The sequence below is a fragment of the Vanellus vanellus genome (assembly GCF_965231255.1).
Source record: "Vanellus vanellus genome assembly, chromosome: 26".
Lineage (NCBI taxonomy): Eukaryota > Metazoa > Chordata > Aves > Charadriiformes > Charadriidae > Vanellus > Vanellus vanellus.
Window position 1 is genome coordinate 6,099,288 of NC_138931.1, and position 24,578 is coordinate 6,123,865.

The window sequence follows — 24,578 nt, forward strand, 5'->3', positions numbered from 1 at the left end:
CCCAGCCTCGGGCCAGCAATTTTTGGGGGCCACCCCATCACTTTTTTTGGGCATCCTGGCCTTGCCTGGCGGTTGCCCATTGGGTGCCCATTGCCATGGAAACGGGGTTGGCATGGCAGCACCGAACCGGCGCTGGCGCGGGTTGGCTCCAGCTGTCGGTTTCCCAACCGCCCCCGGATTGTAGGAGTCGAACAGGCTGGAGGGCGAGAGGGGGAACGGTGCGGGCGACCGGGGTCTGCGGGGCCCCGCTCTCACCCCGCGGGAAGCAAAGAGGTTGAAACGAGGTGGAGTGTCCCTGTGCATCGTCTTGTGTGTCCCCAAGTCCTCAGCTAGCCCAGCGGTGGCACCAGGGCACGACTGTCCCGGAGACCATCCTGCACAAGCCCCAGGCAGAGAGGAGGGACGTTTCTCCCCCGGGTGAGGATCCGTCCACTGCCTGGTTAAGCGCACTCGCAGGACATGTCCCTGCACGGCGGGGTCTGCCCGGGCACAGCACAGGTCTGCGAGGCTCCTGCCCTCTGCCCTGACGCCCTCGGGCCAGAGCATGCGTGTACGCGGCTGCACAGCGAACCAGAGCACAAACCTGACTGGGGTTTTAAAACCTGCTGGCTTTTTTCCTCCTAAGAGAGCGTTACCTTCTAATCAGCGTAGACCTGAGCTGCGTGGCAGAGCTCACCGCGCTCCTTGCCAGCGAGACACCAGAGGGAAGGCATGTCGGCTGGCAGTCGCCATCCCAAAGCGTCGTCACCTCCCTGAGAGCGAGCAAACAACCAGAAAAGAACCAAAAAATGGCTATTTACTTCCAGGTCGTTTCCCCCTGCCGGCTTTCCTCGAGAAAAGCTTGAAGGCTAAAGGGGGAGGCGGCAAGCCCAGGCCAAGGCTTGTTAGAACAGATGCAGAGCATCAAAGATGGGAGAAAACCCACCAGCGCAAAGGCAAGCGTGGGTAAGACACCAGTTGCAAACCCCTCATGGCCACAGCAGATAAATACAATCCCAGAGTAGGTGTTGCTGCCACAAAGCCACGGGGTCCATCTTTGTTGTACCTATTCCTCGGGAGGAAAGTGCTGGGGCTAAGCAGACCCTGGCCAAGCACGTCCTGGATGTTTTAGCCCTCCCTAAAGCTCACCGAGCGTGATTTCATTGTCCTGCGAGGGCACAAGTGGCTTCACGGCAGCCCCGGGAGACGTCAGTGTTAATTGGGTTACTTCCAGAGGGAAACTGAGGCAGAACTTGTTCTGCAATGGGTCTGTCGAGCTTCTCTTTGCGTGGCATCTGATCAAGCGAAAACAGTCTTCCTCCCAGTCCCGATCGTCCCCCGTGGGATGGCTCTGTCCTCGCTCCCTCTGTGCCGTAATTAGAGCAGCACACCGGGTGATGGAGAGACACTTCACAGCCACCTCTGCCTCCCTGCGCAGCTCGCTGGGATGTGCTCAGCCCCTCTGCCTCATCCTCACAGCCCTCCCGGGGCAACATACGCTCCAGCCAAACCATCGCATTGCTGGCCAGGCAACATATGCCCCAGCCAAACCATCCACGTGCTCAGTTGGCTTCAGCAGGGGAGAAGTTTCCCCTCGTGCCGGGGTGTGGGGACCAGTGCCATCGCTTCTCCTCTCTTCTTTTCCTTTAACAGCCCACCCAAACCCCTCCAGCCCTTCCTGCAAGTCACCACTGCTGATCTCTGCTCCAGCTCTGCTCCCGATGTTCAAAATCCTCGGGTGTGAAACTAACGGGGTGACTTTGCACCCCAAAATTGGATCACAAGGGGAACTCACGACTGCCTTGGTAAATTCCCCTACAAGTTTAAATGCCTGCTCTTGAGCAAACGAAGATTTCGGATGACGAACGCAGGCCCCAGCCTCGTTAGGCACCTCTGACAAACAGCTGACAGCTCTACCATCTCCTGGAGCAACTCTTCCTTTCCTGGAGGTTTTCCAGCCAGATACTTGCCTGGTCCAACTGTGCTTAGCACACGCTACCCTTCACGCCGGCGGCATTCAAGAAATTGGACCCAGCTCCTTAGTTGGGAGGCAACTTCCCTCGCCATCCACAGGAGACAGCCCCAGCTCACGGCGAGCTGGGCCGAGCTGTGCCACCACACCGGAGGTGGCTCTCACGCCAAAGCCATCCCTCGTGTCGCTTCAACAGCACCACCGTGCAGCTGGCGAGAGAATTTCCTGCACGAACATCACGGCCAGGAGACATCCCCGTCCCCAGACCCACCAGGTGAAGATCAAGGCCGGATCTGGAGCGCGGTGCAGGTTGAACGGCGATCCTCCCAGCAGCCTGGTGATAGCACAGCGGTGCGATGGTCAGCTCACCGGGATGCCGAACCGCGTGTCGGGCCGGGGCAGGTGGTGGCAGGGCTGAGGAGAAGGAGGGTGAAAAAGTATCAGCTTTTAAACCCAAGGGTTTGGCACCGCGTGCACTTGGCTGCCGGGTGGTGGGGATGGTGTGGGTGGGTCTGTGTGTTCTGTCTTGTTCTATTTTTGCTTGCAATGTGTCATTTTGGGGGAGGTGAAACCTTTAACAATGCACCGTCAAGAAGCAGCCGATCTGTTTTCCATTCCTAGGAGCCGCGCCGCACGGCTGCGCTGTCACCAGTACCAGAGCCGTTCCCCTCACGCAGGGTCAGACCCCCCAACGGCAGCGAGAGGCAGCCGGGACCCGAGGGGAGGTGGCGGTGTCACCAGGAGGTGCTGCTCGAGCGAGGCTGGCCGAGGCAGAGCTGACCCTGGCGTGCAGGCTGGATGCCCGAGGGTCGAGCCGCACGCCGGGCCCCATAGACAGATTTCTGGGCGTTTCTTATTCTGGGATTTCCAGTTCCACGGGTTGGTGATGCACGATGAGCCGAGCGATGTGGAAATGGCGACAGAGCAAAGCTCTCCTCTGCGGACACTCGGCTGAACGCATTTGCGTCCTCAGAGCACAACAGCTCCAGCACCAGCTCAGTAAAAGCAGCGCCGGACAGAAACCAAGAGCAGGAACCAAACGCTGAAGGATTTGATGTAATGTTTTATACGAGGAGAGGTAGGGCAGCTCAGCGAGTTCTCCTTTACTGAGGATTTTTGGTGGAAGAACGCAAAAGTTGAGGAACAGACAGAGCAGCACGGGAGCAGCCGTCCTTCAGCCCGACGCTGCAGGCTGAGTGGGGAGCAGAGGTGGGCGAGTGTCATGGGAAAGAGCTAATATGGGCTTAATCCCAACGGACTTTTTTTTCTCCATAAAAAGAAGACAAAAAAATCCCAAGGATTTTCAGAACTACTTAAGGAAACCGATCCTCTGAGCCTGGAGCACCTCAGCTTTCCGATGCCGGCTCCCTGCCCTCTCGGGAAGCAGGTGGGATGGAGGTGCGGGATACCTGGCTTTTGCCAGCCTGATGGCTCAGCGTCCGCTGCCGCCGGGACCGTGGGCCTGCTTCAGCCGGCGCCGGTTCTTCGACCCAGCAGACCGCTGAGCTCAGGGTGGGTGTCTGCACCCTGCCGGCACCACCGTCGCTTGCCGCTGAGGGCCGGTGCGGCAGATACCCTCCACTCACTTGGCATTCACAGAAAGCTTCCTCCGGGGCCAGCACTGCTGTTTGCTCTCAGTCAAGGTGAATTATTTAGGCAGCTTTAAGGAAAACGTGTCAAGCCAGTTAAGTGATGCAGATGTGGAGGCGGGTGGAGAAGAGAAACAACCTCAATAGCTGAAGCTGGGCAAGTGGGACTGGCTGAGGCCGAGGAGGATGATGTGGGGAGAAGGCTGGGCTGGTGCCGCGAGACAACCAACCCGGTATACGCAGAAATGGAGACCTCGACCCGCTCCCTTCTGCGGAGCTGCTCCTGAAGGAGGTATTTATAACAGTCCTACCCCACCTGGGCTCTGCCATCAACAATGCATCCTATCAGGTCCCACAAGCGCGTCCCCACCGCAAAAGCAAGCTGCAAGTCTCTCCCTTCTGCGAGACCTTTCTCCATTTAGAGTGGAGAAAACAGAGGGGAATGGTGTTGTACAAAATCACCCTGCCAGCAAACAGCAGAGAAAAAACGCCCCAGCTCTGTATTTTAACCACTGTCAGAGGCCCCCGTGCGATGCATGAAACCTTCTTCAAGCTCGAGAGGTTGCCAAGAATGGAAAGATCTCATTAAGTAATAATGAAGTTCTGAGCAAGTAGGAAAAGAGAAAATCAGGCACCAAGTGTCCGCGTGCCTAACCCAAATAAGCATGCAACGAGCGGGGCTTTCCAGGGAGGTGCACTGCACGCCCTCAATCCAGCCAGCATTTATTGCAACGATCAGATGTTTGGATCAAGGCTGTTGCTCCGTGACAGCAGCCTAGAGCGAGTGGCGTCCATCAACATAATTAATCCCGCGTCCCCAGCACTGCAATGACTCAAGAAGGCACCGGCAAATTCAGGAAGCGAAGCTGCTGCTGACAAGCAAGCACCTTGGGCAGGTTGCCATGCTGCGAGACACCCAGCACCGCTGTGGGGCTGTAGCCGAGGGCTTTTCCCCTCTGACTTGGTTGGAAACCCCTGCCCTGGGGTGGGTTTCTCTGAGCCAGACACCTCTGCCGCAGCTTCTAGTGCCAGCGCCAGCAGGATGCGAGGTGAGGTGGAAGACGGGCTCTACCTCCTGCACGCTGTGGCTCCGCCGTCTCTGCCTTGACCAAGACGGCAGCGTTCAGATCTTCCTGTAGTTCACAGCCAGCATCGCTTGGCTCAAAGCATCTTGCTGAGCTTCCCAGCAAGCGGGGAGGACGATGTAGAGGAGGACCAGAGGAGCGTTTGCAGTCTGTCCCCCCAAAACCGCTGCAATATGCTCAGCTCTGCTGCTGCAGGTTACACAGGGCTGCTGGGAACCAGCGCTGTGTCAGTGGTCACCATCCTGCTGCCCTGGCAACGGTCGAGTCACCCACCCAGGCTCCTGCTCCCATCAGACCCCTGGCAGCCTCCAGACCTTCACATCACCATAAATCCGCTCTCCCTCCTGGGGAAGCACCCTGGACTGCACCTTCATCCAGCCTTCCCAGTGCTAACGGGGCTGCCCGCAGCCCACTGGGATGGAAATCATCACAGGAGAAGTGGGGTGATGGTCAGCTGAGCCGGGCAGGCAGCGAGCAGATGGCAGGGCCCTCTCCGCATCGCTACGTAAAGGCCACCTTCGCCCGACAGCACCAACATGCCCACTTGGAATACAGATTTCCAGAGCTCCTGGCTCCCAGCCCCCTGCTTGCAAGCATGACTAGATGAAAACTCAAAGCCACCTTGAGCCACGGGAAGATCTGTGCACCCTGTACAGCTTCCGTCAAGCCCCGGCTCGAGCTGGACTACAGCCAGAGAAAAAAAAAACAAAACAAACAACAAAACAGCTTTTAAGATGAATTTGAAGAGGGTCAAACTTGTTCCTTGGGGTCCCAACGCGGGTGTTGGAACAGCTGAGCAACAAGTAGAGAAGGCAAAAGTTTAACCTCTTCGGAAAGCTTGCATTTCCAAGGCCGCAGGGATCGCATGCGTGGAAAATACCAGGTTTGTGCTCCCTCAACAAGCAAGCCACGAAGGGGCCTCCCCCCCACCTCCAGATTTAACATCTCTTGGCATCAAAACACCAGGACCGTTGCACTTCGGCTCTCTTGGTTTTGCCTGTGAAGTGCCGAGGCAGGAGGAACGCCGACTGCGGGCTCTCGGCACCTTCGCTGAGGTCCTGGAGGCACCCAGTGTTTCATAAAGGCTCCCTTTGTACAGAACACTTCAGTTAATTAGGTCTCCGGCAAGCGTTAAGCAAGCTGAATACCAAACCCTTCCCTCTTACAGCTCAATTCACACCCGCAGTCAACAAGCCTCGGGATCCACTCCGATCCACTCCACCGCTCTTCGGCTGTCAACGAGTTCCAGCCCTGAGCGCAGCAGTGGCCTGGGGGGCGGTCCCGGGGTTCTCCCAACCCTCGGGGTTTCTTCCAGCTCAGGTGTGTTTGGGTTGCTGGGGGAGAACAGCCAAATCCAAGTTTGGAAGGTCTCCTTCACCCCCAAAAGCGGACAGAAGTTCCTCAGCTGTTCCTCAATGGCCTGCTGCCCTGGCCTCGGGGCTCCTGAGCACACACCTCCAAGACTTCAACGCCATACTACTCCTGCTCTCAAAAATACAGAAAAATGGAAGCCAATGCCTTCCCCCTCACCCCCAAAACTCAGGCACGTCTCGGCCAGGCTGTGCAGCCCGCGGTACACATCATCAGCTCTAAAGGAAGGTCTCCTCACCTTCAGGGAACCTCAAAGCTTCGACTCATTACCAGGATGGGACCAACGACCAAAAATAGAGCACGTCAAGACACTTTCCCCCTGTATCGCATCGTTATCATCAAGCCCGGATGATGCTGTGGGGAAAGGCAGCCAAAGCTCCCCTGTACGAGGTGCCCAACGTATCACCCACGAGACAATGCCTTTACTGCCCGACCCAGCAGCCAAACAACAAATCCACCCAACCCTCAGCAGCTGGAGTCCCACCAGTCCCACCGCACAGGACCAAGCCGCTCTGCCCCTCTCCCTGCCAGGTAAGAGGCCTGCTCTTTTCCAAGCTCCCACTCTTCAGGGGAGCTTTCAGCCTTCCCTTTCGGTTTCCGAGTTATTTATGGAGCTGTTTGGCGGAGCCAACTTACTGACATTAGGCGAGTTTAAATGCCACCGCCAGCTCGCAGGAGAGCTTGGGAGCGTCGGCACCAGAGGGCTAAATTTCACTACTGCTGGGATATTTAGGTCAAGGACAGCAGGACACGCTTCTGTTCGGAGAAGTCCCCTGGGATCTTTATTGTTTGCACAGAGCTTATACAACCTTGGATTTCAGAGGTCTCCTCCGAGAGACCTACGCACAGCCAAACCGGGCTGGATTCAATTATAGCTCCCCTGGAAAAAGGGGATGAGGCCAAAGAAATCCAACGGGATTGAACTGTGGGAGCGCAGGACAAGGTGGCTTCTCAGACCCCCGCACCACCAACACGATCTGGCCCAATCTCTCCCAACACCCGACGGCACAACGGGGCCGTGCCAGACCCGCACGCTCCCGGTAGTTTTCCACGTTACGCCGCTTCCTTTGGTGAACAACGCGACATTAAAACAAGCAAACAGATATTGCTTTTTTAAACAAGAATCAGGCACACGTTGTCCCTCGGCCTCCAGCCCTGGGATTTTCTGCTTGTTAAGAGAAAAATTTATAGGTTTTAATTTAGTTATTTTTGGTCCCGGGACCTAATTTTGGAGCTCAGTACCTTGGTAGGGCAACCAAAGCCCTAAGCGATTCACTGCATGACAGGGGAACTGGCACTCCGCTGCTGATCTCAGCAACCCAAGCGGAGGAGTCCGATTCCCCGTGAAAGCGCTGGAAAATTGGGCCCCGACTGATTCCTCATCAGCTGCAAAAGGCTCGTTACAGTCGAGAGCTGCACCAGACAGAGGGCTGGGGGGGATCTCATCCTCGGCTCAAGCATTTCAGCCCTTTGAAAAGACGCTTCCCAAGCAGTTGAGTTTCCACCGCTATGGGAGAAGGCTTACGTATTAAAATAATTCTCCCAGCGGGAAGCCACGGCCTCTCTCTGTTGCAAGAAGAAAGACTCTGCTCGGCAGGAAGGACTTAACTTAGAAGTTTCCCCGCTTCCCCCAGTATAACCTGGACACACGCCTCCTAGAAACCAAACATGACAGCACCACAGGTCCAGCGCTGCAGCTCCCGAGAGTGAAACAGCCTTTGTGTTACACGATGAGAAGAGGACGCGCTGCCTTTCCTCTCCTGGGCGCGTGGGAGGAAGGAGGTCTGGCCAACACGGGGTTTTTGAGTGCTGAGGCTTTCGTGAAGCTCATGTTCCCAAGCCAGCACGGGCTGCAGCTCCCACCTGGAAAGCTGGTCACCAGCGTTGGGGAGCGCTGGGAGGGGAGGAAAAGGGTTTGAGTGATGCTCTTTGACTTCGGCGGGGAACCATGTGGCTGAAAGAAGGTTTATAGGCCTCATTGGGACAGTCCAGGAGAAAAGCAGCAGGGTAGGAAATGGAGAACCCTGATGAAGTCACACACGCTCAGAGCACGGGGACGGCCCTTGCCACCCCAGCGCTGGCATGGAACAACGGAGAATCACGCAGGACCAGGAGGAGCGCAAGGATGCTCAAGTGAGAAACAACTGAGGACATGAGGACTCTTCAGCCTAAAAAGCAGGATGAAGGGGGAACAGAACATGACGGACAAACCCCACACATGGTGGAGAAGGGAAATGGGAAGTGCTCGCTGCCTCTACCTGCAGGGAGGGGTTCAAAATCCGCACACGGCGGTGTGGCACAGCACCCGATCTGCTGCAGGATGCTGCTGTGGAGACCCCAAGGCGCTCGTGGGCTGAAATTCAGAGACAAAGGGAAACAAAATAATCCACCGAGAGACAGGAAAGACCAAGCGCTCGCTCTGGCTCAGAAAGCCGCTGAGCCGCAATTTGCCAGTGGCAGGGGGAAAACACAGAGGAAGTATCACCGCACGCTCGTTCTGTTCTTCTCCTCTTCCCCAAGCGTCTGCCGCTGTTGGAGACAGGATACGGGGCCAGATGGAGCTCGGCTGTACCAGGTCAGGCTGTTCTCCGGAGGTCTGTCTGGCTCTTGCTCGTGACGGGCCTTGGCCGCACCAGGGGAATTCCCCGTGCGCAGCCCTGGGTGCCTTGCGGCACCTCTGCGCAGCTCATGCGTGCGAAAGGAATCGGAACCAGGACAGACTCTCCCTTAAATATGGATCAGGATCAGCTCCGTCTTTCTGGGTCAGGCTGGAAGAACAGCACGGACTCTGCGGTGAGCTCACCAGGAAAGCCCACAGGGACATCAGGGAAGGAAACCAGTTTAACCAGCTTCTGGTCTGGACGGTCCCAGGGTCGGCTGAACAGGAGCATCCACGGACTTCACTCCCTTCTCCTGCCTGTTCTCCTGGAAAAGGCTTGAGAGAAGAAAGCTTGGGATAACACCACCTCTGAGCCAAACAAAACTGGCCTCAAAGTCAGCAATATGCAGTGATATCTCCTCTCCACAGCCCTGCTCCTCTGCTGAGGGTGACCAGCAGTGAAAGTCCCCTGCCCGGCACCCCAAGGAGAACGAAGCCACGCCAGAAAGCCCAGCCTGCAAGCACCTCACAATGAAAAAAAAAAAAAAAAAAAAAAAAAAAGAAAATCCATCTGGGCTTCCGGCAAAGCCAAGCCGTTGCTAAGTCGAATTAGATTCACACAAGAGCCTCATGGAAATTTCCCAGAGCGCTGCTGTGTCATCTTGGGGATGCTCCCCAGCGTGCCCTGCAAAGGGTTAACCCCAGGCCGCAGGGGCTCCGGGAATGGAAGTGGCCGCTCAAGGGAGAGGAGAAAGCTGGAGTGTCAGAGGAGTCCGCTCACCAGATTAACACATTTCAGTTCAATTTTGCTCTGCCTCTCGCTAGGGACAGCGAGCCGGAAAGTACACAAGTGATTTTTGTAGGTCGCTGCTGAGCCCTGCCACCCACTTACAGGGATGGTGGAGCAGTGAGCGGGCAGCCGGCCCTGCGGCAGAGCTCACCCGGCCAGGGTGGCCAGGGCTCTGCCGGCTAGCGAGGGCCAGTACGGGGCGAAGGCAACGCTGCTGCCTGTTCGCCCCCTTCCCTGGCACAACCACGCTGCAAGCACAGGGTGGAAGGAATCTTTTCGTCAGCTCACGCAGGGCAAAAGACCTGCAGGGTCTCCTTCAAGGCCCAACCCAGGTAGTGGTGGAGCAGGGAACAGCCCCTTTCTCACCACAGTCCCTTCCTACAGCCTCTTCTTCCCTCTCCACGCTGAAGGAGGCGAACAGTTGAGCCATGGAGGTCGCGGGGTTTCATTCTCCTCTGGCTCAGCAGCGCGAGTCACCACGCCAGGTCCCCCAGCAGCAGCCGCAAACCCTCCCCAGGGATAGAGGCACTGCGTGTCCTCCTCGGCCTGGCCAGCACTCACTGGTGCTCCATGTCCTGCTGGTCCCATTTCCAGCCCTGGGCACACTGTGCACACCTGAACTGGGCTGTGTGGGTACCACAGCTCCACGCCAGCCTGCCCGACTTGAGCCCAACGCAGGCAGGGGAGAGGACGGACCAGCAGCTCCCCCAACTCCGTGCGGGGAAGCAGGAGCCAGGCCAGAGTCTCCTGTGGGGAACCATCATCTTCTGGGGGAATCCCTCAACATCTGTCTACCCCTAAAGATCTGTCTCTGGGAGACCTCTCCTGCCTGACAATCAAATGCCCCACTGCTTTTTCCAGTGGGCCATTCTCCTAAGGTCCAAGATGGTCTCTAAGATACAGCCCAGAGCTGGCCCATCCTGACCGTGCCTGGCCAGAGGCAGGACATTCACTATCATGCACAGGCTCCCAGAGCTGTGGCTCCTAACCTCCTGCCACCACCTCTTGCCTGCGCACAGAGTAATCCTGGGATGGGGCTCACGGGACGGGGGAGGAGAGCACATCCCCCAGTTCATACTCAGAAAGAGAAAGAAGCAGAGAGGAGCCAGGAACCGGAGTCGGAAAGCACGAACCGAGCGCCCAGGCCGGGCTGCGCAGTGCCACACGTGGGCTGTCGGGCTCTATTTTAAATGCTGTGTGGCAAATATATGCAGGATGAAATCCAAGCTGGGGGAAGGGGAGGCTGCTGGGCGGCGGAGGTGTTCAAAATTAGGAGCTGAGCTCAGGCGAGAACGGCTTCTGGGAGCAGATGGGGGAAGAGCCAGAGCCGGGGCCTGTGTGAGATGTGCAGCTGCAACGCCAGCCCCGGCCGTGCGCTCCCGGGACGAGCAGCCCCACGGTGGGGGTGCAAAGGGGGCACAACCCCCTCCGCCTTCCCAGAGGGGTGGGGAGAACATGTGAGAAAGATGGCTGGGGAAGAAAGGTGACCACAGGGCAGCTGTGAGCCAGGCTGAGGGGCCGGCTTCCTCAGCGGCACCAAGGAGACCTCCGGCCCCCCTCGGCACAGCTCCTGGCACGCTGGTCACCCCAAAGATACCCCAGTCCTCAACGTGTTTACAGGGCAGCCTTCCAAGTGAAGAGGAACCGCATCACCCGCCTTTCACAGACGGGGAAGGTGAGGGATGGGGGGAGACCTGGCCGAGCAAGCAACCAAGCCCTGCCAGCCTCCTTGCCCGCGGGCAATCCTCCGCACCCGCTAAGTCGGCTGAATTCTGCTCTCCCCTTCCGGATCAACCCCGAAAAAGCTGCCGCCATCTCACTGCGCTTCGCAAGATGCTCACCAACAGCGCCCCAGCACCCGGGTGCGCAGTGAGGCTCTGATGGGAGCTGGCAGATCTGGGATGGTACCTGCCCTACATTTACCGAGCAGGCAGGTTGACAGAATGAGCGAGTTTTTATATAGATTTTGGTGGCAGCGGTTTTCTTCGCCGGTGGCGGATGGAGGGGTGGGGGGAAGGGAGATGGAAAATATTTTTGTTTAAGCTCTTTTCTGCATTCTTGCTGCTGGAGCCGCGCATTATTCATGCGCCCCTCGTAACCAGGCTGGTGGCTCTGGGTTTTGCTCAGAAGGGGCTGTGCAGAATTAAGCAGCCGGTTAAATTATTAATAGTCTGTCGGGGGTGCCCAGGACGCCTGCTCCTGGTCCCCACTGCCTTTCGGGGGGCTCCAGTGCCCCCCAGAGGCACAGAAACCAACTACAGTCGTTTAACAAACCTGTTGGCTGCTCTGCCCTACTTCGAGCCCGCAGACATCCTCCGCTCCCGGCCTGGAAACCACTGGGCTGCAACACCTCGACGGACGGGTCCTCCTGCACCCGCTCTCACTCGCCACGCACCCAAACCGGGAAGGCACCAAGGGGGCTGCGAGCGTTTTACACCACCGGCATGTTCGTGGCAGCCGGAGCAGGCGCAGGCAGGATGATGAAAGGCAGAAAAGCCCGTTGGGCAGGGCAGAAGCTGCAGGAGCACCTGTATTCAGCTGAAGGCACCTTCTTGTCACAGCTAGACTGGTGAGAGAGCTGCCACGCAGGGCTTTGTGCTCCATGCCATGTCTGCAGGCTGCAGAACAGCACCCGAGCACCTGAAGTCTGTCAGGGGCCCCGCTCCGGCTGCGCCAGGACAGATGCTCAAAGGGTGGAGGATGCAAGGGCTGGGCTCTCCGGCCCCGTCAGACATGTCCTGCCCCCACACCAGCCCTCAGCTTCCTTCCGAATCTCTCCAGTTTCCTTCCCCCAGCCTTGACATCTGTTTTCGGGCAGCTAAATACCACTCACAACAGCTGATGCCCCCACAACAAAAGGCCCGAGTCGAAATTTCATGCGGCAGAACGCAACAACCCTGGGCTGCGAGGGGGCCCGAGCAGCCGGTGCTCAGGCCAGCCCCAGCTCCTTCCCACTGGCGGCCTCACATCCTTCCCCCTCCTTTCCCTTTGGGATAAAGCTGGGCTGGAATCACACGGGTCAGCGCTGTGGCCGCACAGCCTGGCTGCAGAGACCTGCCAGCTCTAACGGCTTTTTTCAGCTCGTTAATTTTGCACTGGGAGAGGTGTCAGACTGACAGCCCCGGGGACAATCTTTCTTTCACAGGACAGCTCCGGCACAGGCAGCAGAACATGGCTTTTCAGGTGTGTTCATTTTTGGCTTCTGACTTATTTTTATCCTGCAGGAAGCATGTCAGACCAGCCGAGTCAAGCACAAATCCATCTCCTCCTTGCCACTGGATCAAGTCACTGGGCAGGCACTTTGCCTGGGCGCAGCTGGCACCCTTCCTCTTCCTCACGATGGCTGCCACGCTCAGACTCTCCTCTCTACCGCTGCCTGGAGCCGAGGCTGCAGGCTCCGACTCCACCATATCCTGCCACTTATCATTCCTCTGCCTCCAGGATTTTGGTCCTCAGACCATCCCTTCCACACACCAAGGGCCAACAGCCCCCAAAGTTTGGGCTCTGAAGCCTCCCTACCCCTTGTGGGCATTGGCCACCCCACTCCTTCCAGGCCTTGGGGCTCTCCCAGCAAAGCCTGCTTGCCTCTGGCAGCTTTCTCTCATCATCGATGTGTCTAAACCTGGCCCGGAGGACAGGGATCACCGGTCCAAGCTGTCCTCCTTGCCAAGCACCACTGGGACAGCGGGGACAGACCGCAGCAAAGCCCCACGTATGACCAGGAAAGCAGCGGTGAGCAGGTGGGGGGTGGGATGGCCATTCTGTGGGCCTCTGACCACAAGAGACACTGGGGAAGGAAGGAGGAGATGCCGATCTGCCACAGCCTGCTCGTGGCATCCCTCCCCAAGGCGAGGCGAGGCACTGACTCGGGCAGCAAGGAGACACAGGAGCTTGAAACTCAGTAGCACATGAGGCCCCAAGAGAGAGCGAGACAGCTTTGCCTGGGCTCGGGGTGACGCCCAGGGAAGGATGAGCAGAACCTGCACAGGACTCTGCGTTCCGGTGAGCAGTTCATAAAGGCCATGCCAGCCCACTGGAGCTCACCTCCCACTGCTCAGTGGACTGAGCCGAGCTGCAAGAGCCACAGACACCCTGGAAGGACTTAGAAACAAGGACATTTTTGTAAAAAACAAGGTTGGTTAGCCCCACTTGAAAGCAATGGAGTCTGGTGAAAGAACACAGCTAAAGACAAAACTCTCTGCAGCACTTGATTATCTTCAAAGTTGGCCCTGCTCTGAGCAAAGAGCTGGGCCAGAGACCTCCGGAGGTCTCCAAACCCATTTTTAGCCACGTGTATTTGATACCGTAGCTGGCCCCAATGCCTGCCATGCAGCCAGGCCTGCCCATGCCAATCACAGGTACTGCAGGTATCTGTGCTACCTCCTAGCTGCCTGCCGGGACATCTCACAGCACACCAGGGGAGCCCGACACTGAATTTTTTTACAGGTGGTGCCAGGGTTTCCCAGAGCTGCGATGGACAGGACCATCAGCCCAGCTGTGCCATGGCAAGTGTTGGAAAAGGGATGCTGCTCACTGCAGCCAGCACAAGGAGAAGCCACAGGGACCAGCCCAGCTCTGCAGGGCTGTGGACAGGGACATGCCACCTTCCCTGCTCAGAGCAGAGGGGCAGACACCAAACCACCCAGAGAAGAACAAGCCCTGCCCTCCCGTGGGGAATTACACAACGCCTCCGGCCACAGGAGCCCACAAGGGAAATCCTCACAGCCTCCCAATGGGCTGAGTGCCCACAGAGGAGGGCCACTTTCCCCGAATAGGGCTGTACGGCCAGGCAGCAAACACCACCTCCGTGGTTTTGCCTCTCCCCTGCCAGAAGCATGAAAAAAGTAAAAGACCCTTACGTGGGCAGTTCTGCTGGCCGGGGCTCTGCCGGGGCAGTGGCCCCCAGGGGCTCCACTGACACAGGACTGGGAGCTGCATCCTGGGCTACAGCCGATTCCTGCGTCCCCACAGCTCCCCCGGCATCCAGTGCTGGGACATGCTCTGCTGTTGTCTCGACCTCAACCTCCTGAGCTGCAGGGGACAGTTTCACCCTCTCGGCAGATGCGGCAGCCTCCTCCTCCTCCTCCTTCTTCCTTAGCTTCGCCTCCAGCTCTCGGCGTCTCTTCTCATCATCCTGCCGGGCCATCCGCTCAAAGACTTTAAATGCCTGAAAGATAAAAAAACAAACTGAGCGGGGTAGTCAAGCATCCAAGCTCTGCCTGAGAAGCTGGGGGAGAAGGAGACGAGAAGCATCGCACGCTTGGGGCACTTATGCCTGTCCCTCCCTCTGGACACCACATGTCCCACACTCCCCACACCGAGTTGCTTCAATCATCAACAAAACCAGGTGTCAACTATTTCAAAACTCACACGGCCACATTAAACACACCTCAGGAGAAAGCCCAAGTTCCTGGGAGCTGCTTTGAAATCACTGAAATCCCTCTGCTGCTGGGAAAAGGGCTGCTTACTCCAGGGAAAAGCAATGAGCTCTGACTCCTGGCTGGGAAGGGGCTGGGAGGGAACCCTCACCCCTCCAGCCTCCCTTCACCCTGCGTTCCAGTGCTCACCAAGGGGTTGTTTGCAAGTCCAAAGCTCAGACCAAACCTCCGAGGCACAAATGGCCTGAGCCAGGAGAAGCTGGAGGGCAGCTTACCTGGTGCTGGCTGAGCCCGAACAGACTCTGAGCTCTCTTAGCCACCACAGGAGAAGGAGCAGAGTGACATGGGATTTGTCCCTCAGGGGTCAATACTTGGTCCAATCTTGTTTAATATATTCATTAATGACCTGGATGAGGGGACAGAGTGTATCCTCAGCAAGTTTGCTGATGATACCAAACTGGGTGGGGTGGCTGACACCCCAGAGGGCCGTGCTGCCATCCAACGTGACCTGGACAGGCCGGAGAGCCGGGCAAAGGAGAACCTAATGAGGTTCAACAAAAGCAAGTGCAAGGTCCTGCACCTGGGGAGGAAGAATGCAAACACCAGTATAGGTTAGGGGCGGACCTGCTGGGAAGTAGCTCTGAGGAGAAGGATCTGGGGGTCCTGGTAGACAGTAGATTATCCATGAGCCAGCAATGTGCCCTCGTTGCCAAAAAGGCCAATGGAATCCTGGGCTGCATAGGGAAGAGTGTGGCCAGTAGGTCGAGGGAGGTCATTCTCCCCCTCTACTCTGCACTGGTGAGGCCACAACTGGAATACTGTGTCCAGTTTTGGGCTCCCCAGTTCAAGAGGGACAGGGAACTGCTGGAGCGAGTCCAGCGAAGGGCAACTAAGATGATTAAGGGATTGGAGCATCTCCTTTATGAGGAAAGGCTGAAAGATCTGGGACTCTCTAGCCTGGAGAAGAGAAGGCTGAGTGGAGACCTTATTATGGGATACAAGTATCTAAAGGGCGGGTTGAAGGAGGATGGAGCCAGGCTCTTTTCAATGGTTCCAAGTAACAGGACGAGGGGTAATGGGCACAAGTTAGAACATAGAAGTTCCGTTGAAATACATGGAAACACTTCTTTACGGTGATGGTGACAGAGCACTGGCACAGGCTGCCCAGGGAGGTTGTGGAGTCCCCTTCTCTGGAGATTTTCAAGACCCGCCTGGATGCAGTCCTGAGTAATGTGCTCTAGGCAATCCTGCTTTAGGGGAGGCAGGGGAGTTGGACTAGATGATCTCTAGAGGTCCCTTCCAACTCTGAAAACTCCGTGATTCTGTGACCTTACAGGGGGTTTTGAGCCAGAACTGTGTAATCCCACCCTGCAGTTTGCTTCTAGCCATGCCCGTCTAGCACAGGCTGGAGGTTAACCCCGAAATGCGGGACACAGCTGTGGGAGGCACAGCCATCCAGGACCTGCGCCTGCTCCTCAAACGACCTGAATCTTTTCCCACCCAATGGGTAGGCCATTTGTCACTGTAAACATATGCTGAAAAGTGAGCGAGCCTCGAATGCAGCCCTGCCTCACTTCTCGGGAATACGTCAGATTGAGCTCATGCTTCCAGCGAGAGACCAACCCAAAACCGCACACTGGCCCATGGCGTCGCTCGATCTAAGTCTTTCTCTGGGCGCAGGACATATGAAGTAAAGGGACGCAGAGCCGAGAGGGCTCCTGCCAGCACAGCCAGAGCAGGACAGGAGCAGCTCAAAACTGTCTCCTTCCCCTGGGATGTGGCCAAACTGGGAGTGGGTCCCTTCCGAACTGTCCCTGTGGCTGCAGCCATGAGGCCGCCCTGGCCAACACCTTGGAGAACAACGCTGTGGCAGCAGCACTGCACCTCTCTCCTTGTGCCCAGGCCCAAACGGTCCCTGGGGGACACACGAAACAGGCCTCCCACCATCACTGCCCCACTGCCGAATGCTTTGGGCTCCGTGTTCTGCCCTCTGCAGCCAGAGCCCTCCCTGGGCTCCCCATTCTGACACAGAACCCGGGGACACAGGGGCTGGGGTGACAAGGACCCTCTTGTGCCACAGACCACAGCAGGAAGAGGGGCAGGGAGCTCCCATCAGCCTGCCTGTGTCACCCCTGGCCTGCCAGGCCTGCAAAGGGAAACTCACCCCAGTTAAGCTCACCAACCCCAAATCCAGCCTGACACTTAGGTTTATGAGCTTGTTTCCTCCCTGCTAATAGACTAACGACAGCCTACAACAACCCTGAGTCAGAGACCTCCAACGCTGCCCCAGCACCCAGCCCAGACCGGCCAGGTGGTCACCACAGTGGGTCAAGCCTCCCACCCATGGTCATGGCGAGCCCGGTGCTGGCCGTCAGACCCCGCTGAGCGGAGCCCAACCCAGATCCTGCATGACTCCCAGGGCCCCGTCGGCCTTCGCCCCCTCCCCAGGTCCCCAGCGCCCACAGCTCACGGGGGCAGCTCCCCACCAGCTCCACCAGGGGCCCGGCCTGGCCCTGCACCGACTGCAGCTGCCCTCAGCTGGGCCCGAGCTCCTGGGGGGGAATTGCACCCCGGTTCTTCCCGCCCGGCTCTCAGCACCCTCGGGGCTCCTCGTCCTCCGACGGGGGTGACGCACTGCCAGGACACCGCTCCCGCCCCCTCCTCACGCCCCCTGCCGGGGCCCGTTACCCGCCCCCTGCGGCACTGCCCGGCCCCGCTCCCGCCCGGCCCGGATCTCCACCGCAGCCCGCGCACAGCACTCCCCCGCCCGGCCCCGGGGGTCACGGCCCACTCGGCCCCCAGGGGACACGCACGGCCGGGAGGCCCGGCCACGGCGACAGCACCGGCCACCGGCGCCGCCCGCCCCACAGCCACCGGGGCCAGGCTCGCCCCCGCCCGCCGAGGCCCAGCGGCGCCGGCAGCCCCTCACGGACGCAGGCTGCGGCCTCCTCGGGCGCCCCGCCAGTACCTGGAGGGCCATGGCCTGCGCCGCGCCGGGAGGGAAGCCCAGGCGGTCGCCGGGCCGCAGGAGGAGGCGGTAGAAGTCGGTCTTGCGGTAGAGAAAGCCGAAGAGGACGCGCAGGAACTCCTCCACGTTCCCGACGTGCTGCAAGATCCCCAGCAGCGCTTGGTCATACATGTCGGTGAGCGCGGCCGCGGCCTCCATGGCGGCTCCGGGCCCGCTCTCACGGCACCGCCGCCGGGCAGCGCTTCCGGTCCGCCCCGCGCCGCTCGTCGCGCTTCCGGTCCAGCCCCCGGCCGCGCTTCCGGTCCCTCCGCGCTATGGTTCCCCCCCCCCGGAACCCGCCCGCGCCGCCGCGTTCCGGCCGCCTGACGGGACCACCCCCGCCCCCAACGGGACCTCCTGTCCCCCTCAGCGCCCCGGGGACCCCCGGCCCCCAACCATGTCCTTGTGTCCCCCATGTCCCTGGCCACCCCCTCCCCTTTCCCCCATGACCCTGCCACCAAGTCCCCACTCCCCCCATGTCCCCGGCTACTCCCTCCCCATTTCCCCATGTCCCCCATTGTCCCTCATATCCCCCGCCACCGCCTTCCTGTGAGAAACACTCGCCCACGGATAAAAATGTAAAGAGGACAAAGTCTTCAAAGCAAAGATAAAAATTTATTCGAAACAAAAATAAACGAGTCAGCTGAGTCGGGTACATCTCAAGAAGCACACACTTAGTTACAAAACTTCAGGTATTTATGCCTTCCCCCAATTGCCCAAGATCCTGTCCCTTTCCCACTGGTTTGGTACTTTAGGGCACACATTCTGTCACCACCGGTTAGCCTATCGCAAACTCAATTCACATTTTTCTCCTTTTAAGGAGTTGTTTTTCTAAGTTACATAGCCCTGCTCAAGTCGTCGACATACAAAATGGCCGAAGCAAAACAATCACTGAGCTCATCTCTCACAACCCACCCCCTTTTACTTACCACATTTTTGCTGAAGCCCATACACAGTATTAGTTGCAGCTTTTCACCTTGCTCTTCTTTCTTTTGGTCTCTCTTCTTCAACACCTCGATCATCTGAGCTGCTATATTCTGGCCCAAGGACACCATCTGCGGATTTGCTGGTTACTTGCATTCCTTCTACTACACTAGAGATTAACCTTATAAAACTTGGTATTAAAACCCAACAAATGCACATAACCCAGCAAACGCACATATCCCACCAGCTGGCGTTTATCATAGGCTTCCACTTTTGTCCTGGGACGTGCTAATTTTCTACGTCTCTTCCAGCTTGCTATACAGGTGTTTGATATCTCCAGCTACCATCTTGTGCCCATGGTGCTGGACCGTAAGTTTCTATAACACGCTGAGCGGGCCACTCATCCTCCACCCTTCTTTGAGTTCCTCCTATGTGAATAGATGATCGCCTCCTTCTCATTAGTTCATCATGTAATTGAACTCCCAGCCCAGTTGCCTGTACTTGAGACAACAAGAAGAAGGGCATTATGTATCCAATGTAAAGTATTCCTGACCAATTTGGGGGAAACCTTCGATATGCATTCTGCCCACAAATCCAATAATGTTCTTTAAGAGCCCAAGTGCCATTTTCAAATGGTCTTTTCCATTTCTTATGGCCTTTCGGGTCATCCTTTTGGGCTCCCACATACCCAACAATTACTTAGACTGAAATCTCTTGCTATTTCCTCCCCTGAGGCTACAAATTGGTTATCATCTTTTTGGTTGACAGGATATCCAAAACATGGAGGGATGACTACAAGGCTCATGACTACAAAGGCTTGGAGTCCACTAAGGTCTGGTAACGGTTCTTTCCCCCATTCCTCAATGCCTACTGGATTGCTGCCAGCAGTGGAGGTAGTTTACAGATGGTGAGTAAATAAGGTGTTCCAGTCTTGCCCTTGGCTTGACTCTTATTACAGAGCCTCTCCTCTCATGCACAATAAATAACAGAATTCCATTTCTAGATCTCCGACAGATCTCCTCTACCAGCACCCTTGACAATACCAGAAATATCCCTTTCTAGTCCCCAATTTTCCACTACTATTCGAGATCATTGATTACATAACGATTCTGCCCCTCTACTCCACTCTTGTGAGACCCCACCTGGAGTACTGCATCCAGCTCTGGAGTCCCCAACATAAGAAGGACATGGACCTTGAATGTCTGGAACTTAACAGTGTGGATGACAACACTGAGTGTGTATGGATAAGAATTAAGGGGAAGGCCAATAAGGCAGACATCGTGATGGGAGTTTGTTATAGACCTCCTAATCAGGATGTAGAAGCCAATGAAGTATTCTATAAGCAGCTGGCAGAGGTCTCACGATCATCTGCCCTTATTCTTGTGGGGGACTTCAACTCCCCAGACGTCTGCTGGAAATACTACGCAGCAGAGAGGGAACAGTCCTGGAGGTTCCTGGAGTGTGTGGAAGACAACTTCCTAACACAGCTGGTGAAGGAACCAACTAGGGGAAGTGCCCTACTGGACCTACTGTTTGTTAACAGAGAAGGTCTTGTGGGGATGTAAAGGTTGGAGGTCGCCTTGGGCAGAGTGATCATGAAATGATAGAATTTTCAATTCTTGATCAAGTAAGGCGGGGAGCCAGCAGAACTGCCACCTTGGATTTCCGAAGGGCAGACTTTAGCCTGTTTAGGAGCATGGTTGAGAGTGCCCCTTGGGAGGCAGTTGTGAAGAGCAAAGGTGCCCAGGAAGGCTGGGCATACTTCAAGCAGGTGCTCTTAAAAGCGCAGGAGAAGGCCATCCCCTTGTCTCGAAAAACGAGCAGAGGGGGAAGACGACCAGCCTGGCTAAATAGAGAACTTTGGCTGGACCTCAGGAAAAAAAGGAAAGTTTACATTCTCTGGAAAAGGGGGTCGGCAACTTATGAGGACTATCAAGATATAACAAAGCTATGTAGGGGGAAAATGAGAAGGGCCAAAGCTCAATCAGAACTCAGCTTGGCCACTGCAGTTAAAGACAATAAGAAGAGATTCTTTCAGTATATCCATAGAAAAAGGAAGACTAGGGAAAATGTAGGCCCACTGATGAATGAGACAGGTGCCCTAGTGGTGGGAGACACAGAGTTACTGAATGCCTTCTTTTCTTTGGTCTTCACTGCTAAAGCTGTCCCTCATGAATCCCATACTCTGAAGGCAAAGGGGAAGGTCTGGAGAGGAGAAGATTTTCCCTCAGTTGAGGAGGACCGTGTCAGAGACCACTTGGCCAAGCTGGACATTCACAAGTCCATGGGCCCTGATGGCATGCATCCGTGAGTGCTGAGAGAGCTGGCAGATGTTATTGCTAGACCACTCTCCATCATCTTTGAACGGTCATGGAGAACAGGAGAGGTGCCTGAGGACTGGAGGAAGGCTGACATCACTCCGATCTTCAAAAAAGGCAAGAAGGAGGACCCAGGGAACTACAGACCAGCTAGTCTCACCTCTGTCCCTGGGAAGGTAATGGAGCGACTCATTCTGGATGTCATCTCCAAACATGTTGAGGAACAGGAAGTTATTGGAAGTGGTCAACATGGATTTACCAAGGGTAAATCATGCTTGACCAATCTGATAGCTTTCTATGATGTTATAACTGGTTGGCTGGATGAGGGGAGAGTCGTGGATGTCATCTACCTTGACTTTAGCAAGGCTTTTGACACTGTCTCCCATGACATTCTCATTAGGAAGCTGAGGAAGTATGGGCTAGATGAGGTGACAGTGAGGTGGATTGAGAGTTGGCTGTGGGACAGAACTCAGAGGGTTGTGATCAGCGCACAGAGTCTAGTTGGAGGCCTGTAACCAGTGGTGTCCCCAGGGGGTAATACTTGGTCCAATTTTGTTTAATATATTCATTAATGACCTGGATGAGGGGACGGAGTGTATCCTCAGCAAGTTTGCTGATGATACCAAACTGGGTGGGGTGGCTGACACCCCAGAGGGCCGTGCTGCCATCCAGCGTGACCTGGACAGGCTTGAGAGCTGGGCAGAGATGAACCTAATGAGGTTCAACAAAAGCAAGTGCAAGGTCCTGCACCTGGGGAGGAAGAACGCTTAGGAACCAGTATAGGTTAGGGGCGGACCTGCTGGGAAGTAGCTCTGAGGAGAAGGATCTGGGGGTCCTGGTAGACAGTAGATTATCCATGAGCCAGCAATGTGCCCTTGTTGCCAAAAAGGCCAATGGAATCCTGGGCTGCATAGGGAAGAGTGTGGCCAGTAGGTCGAGGGAGGTCATTCTCCCCCTCTACTCTGCACTGGTGAGGCCACAACTGGAATACTGTGTCCAGTTTTGGGCTCCCCAGTTCAAGAGGGACAGGGAACTGCTGGAGCAAGTCCAGCGAAGGGCAACTAAGATGATTAAGGGCTTGGAGTATCTCCCTTATGAGGAAAGGCTGAGAGAGCTGGGAGTCTTTAGCCTGGAGAAGAGAAGGCTGAGGGGAGACCTTATCATGGGATACAAGGATCTAAAGGGTGGGTTGAAGGAGGATGGAGCCAGGCTCTTTTCAATGGTTCCCAGTGACAGGACGAGGGGTAATGGGCACAAGTTAGTACACAGGAAGTTCCGTTCAAATACACGGAAACACTTCTTTACGGTGATGGTGACAGAGCACTGGCACAGGCTGCCCAGGGAAGTTGTGGAGTCCCCTTCTCTGGAGATTTTCAAGACCCGCCTGGATGCAGTCCTGAGTAATGTGCTCTGGGCAATCCTGCTTTAGGGGAGGCAGGGGAGTTGGACTAGATGATCTCTAGAGGTCCCTTCCAACTCTGAAAATTCTGTGATTCTGTGTGATTCTGTGACCTGCTGGAGCGTGTCCAGAGGAGAGCCACGAGGATGATCTGAGGGCTGGAGCACCTCTCCTATGAGAGGCTGAGAGAGCTGAGGCTGTTCAGCCTGGAGAAGAGAAGGCTCCGGGGAGATCTTATTGCGGCCTTCCTGTCTCTAAAGGGGGCCTACAGGAGAGCTGGGGAAGGACTTTTTACTGGGGTATGGAGTGATAGGATGAGGGGGAATGGCTTTAAACTGGAAGAGGGCAGGTTCAGATTAAACATTAGGAAGAAATTTTTCACTTTGAAGGTTGTAAGGAACTGGAACAGGTTGCCCAGAGAGGTTGTTGAGGCCCCATCTCTGGAGGTGTTCAAGGCCAGGCTGGACGTGGCCTTGGGCAACGTGGTCTAGTGGGAGTTGTCCCTGTCTATGGCAGGGGGGTTGGAACTTGATGATGTTCAAGGTCCCTTCCAACCTAAACCATTCTACAATTCTATTATATGGTGCCTTGAAATTCCCTAAAACTAGACTCCCTAAAACTAGAATCTCTTACCATTTACACATACACAATCCTGGACTTCTCGCCTTGCACTTTTACAACACCAATTACAAATTTCTCTCAGAATGATGTGTTATCTTTTAAAGGTTTCCTTTAAGGGGTTACTTCCCTGGGCTACGATCCACTCTCCAGGAGGTGGAGCTATTGGCCCTTTTAACATGGGCCCACCCTTTTTCTTCAGTTCTTATGGCTGCTTCCGTTGTCAGAAATACCAGAAAAGGTCCTTCCCGTGCTGAGGTTAGGGTATCCTCTCCCCAGGATTTTACGAGCACCCAGTCTCCAGGCTGTATCTGATGCAGACTAAAGTCCAGGGGGGCTGTTTGTGAGAGTGCCTTCTTAAGTTTGTGAGAGATTGGGTTATTGAATCATAGAATCATAGAATGGTTTAGAGTTGGAAAGGACCTTGAAGATCATCCAGTTCCAACCCCCCTGCCATAGGCAGGGACACCACCCACGAGACCAGGTTGCCCAAGGCCACGTCCAGCCTGGCCTTGAACACCTCCAGGGATGGGGCCTCAACAACCTCTCTGGGCAACCTGTTCCAGTGCCGCACCACCCTCAGAGTGAAAACCTTCTTCCTAATGTTCAATCTGAACCTGCCCTCTTCTAGTTTAAAGCCATTCCCCCTCGTCCTATTGCTACATGCCCCAGCAAAAAGTCCTTCCCCAGCTCTCCTGTAGGTCCCCTTTAGGGCCTGGAAGGCCGCAATAAGATCTCCCCAGAGCCTTCTCCAGGCTGAACAGCCCCAACTCTTTCAGCCTCTCCTCATAGGAGAGGTGCTCCAGCCCTCAGATCATCCTCGTGGCTCTCTTCTGGACATGCTCCAGCAGGTCCATGTCCTTCTTATGTTGGGGGCTCCAGAGCTGGATGCAGTACTCCAGGTGGGGTCTCACGAGAGTGGAGTAGAGGGGCAGAATCACCTCCTTTGACCTGCTGGCCACACTTCTTTTGATGCAGCCCAGGATACGGTTGGCCTTCTGGGCTGCAATCGCACACTGCTGACTTGCGTTGAGCTTTTCGTCAATCAGCACCCCCAGGTCCTTCTCCTCAGGGCTGCTCTCCAGCCATTCCCCGCCGAGCCTGTATTTGTGCTTGTTATCCCCCACAAATAATTTTTAAGATACAAATCGCTAATTTCAGGGATTGGTACAACTTCCTGTGTTCCCAAATATGGGAGACCAAACAACACTTCATACGGAAACACTCCTAAATCCTTAATAATGCTAGAGGCAAGCATTTGGTCCATGGTAGCTTGGAAAGCTTGCATTCATTTTCTCGACGCTGCCAGAGCTTTGAGGATGCCAGGGGGTGTGGCGTATGCCCAAGGCTGTGCATATTATCTGCAATATCTTTGAGGTGAAGTGGGTTCCCCTGTCAGAATCTATCCTCTCTGTTATCCTATATTGAGCGATAATTTGCTCTAGCAAGATTTTGGCTATGTTGAAAGCAGTGGCTGTGGTAGTAGGAAAAACCTCTACCCAGTGCATGAGATGATCCCCTATTATTAATAAATATTTCCACCTTTGTA

At 56.0% G+C, this 24,578-nt stretch overlaps 1 protein-coding gene across 1 annotated transcript in view; it reads right to left on the bottom strand.

Moving 5' to 3' along the window:
- Positions 1-17,988, bottom strand: part of NUDCD3 (NudC domain containing 3) — a 32,998-nt gene extending 15,010 nt beyond the window's left edge. Inside the window, exons 1-2 of the mRNA XM_082495719.1 lie at positions 17,732-17,988; positions 14,245-14,552 (exon numbers count right to left, since the gene is read on the bottom strand). Coding sequence (XP_082351845.1) covers positions 14,245-14,552; positions 17,732-17,929 — 506 coding nt within the window. The 5' untranslated portion in view covers positions 17,930-17,988. The remainder of the gene's footprint in view (positions 1-14,244; positions 14,553-17,731) is intronic.
- Positions 17,989-24,578: the final 6,590 nt, after the last annotated feature.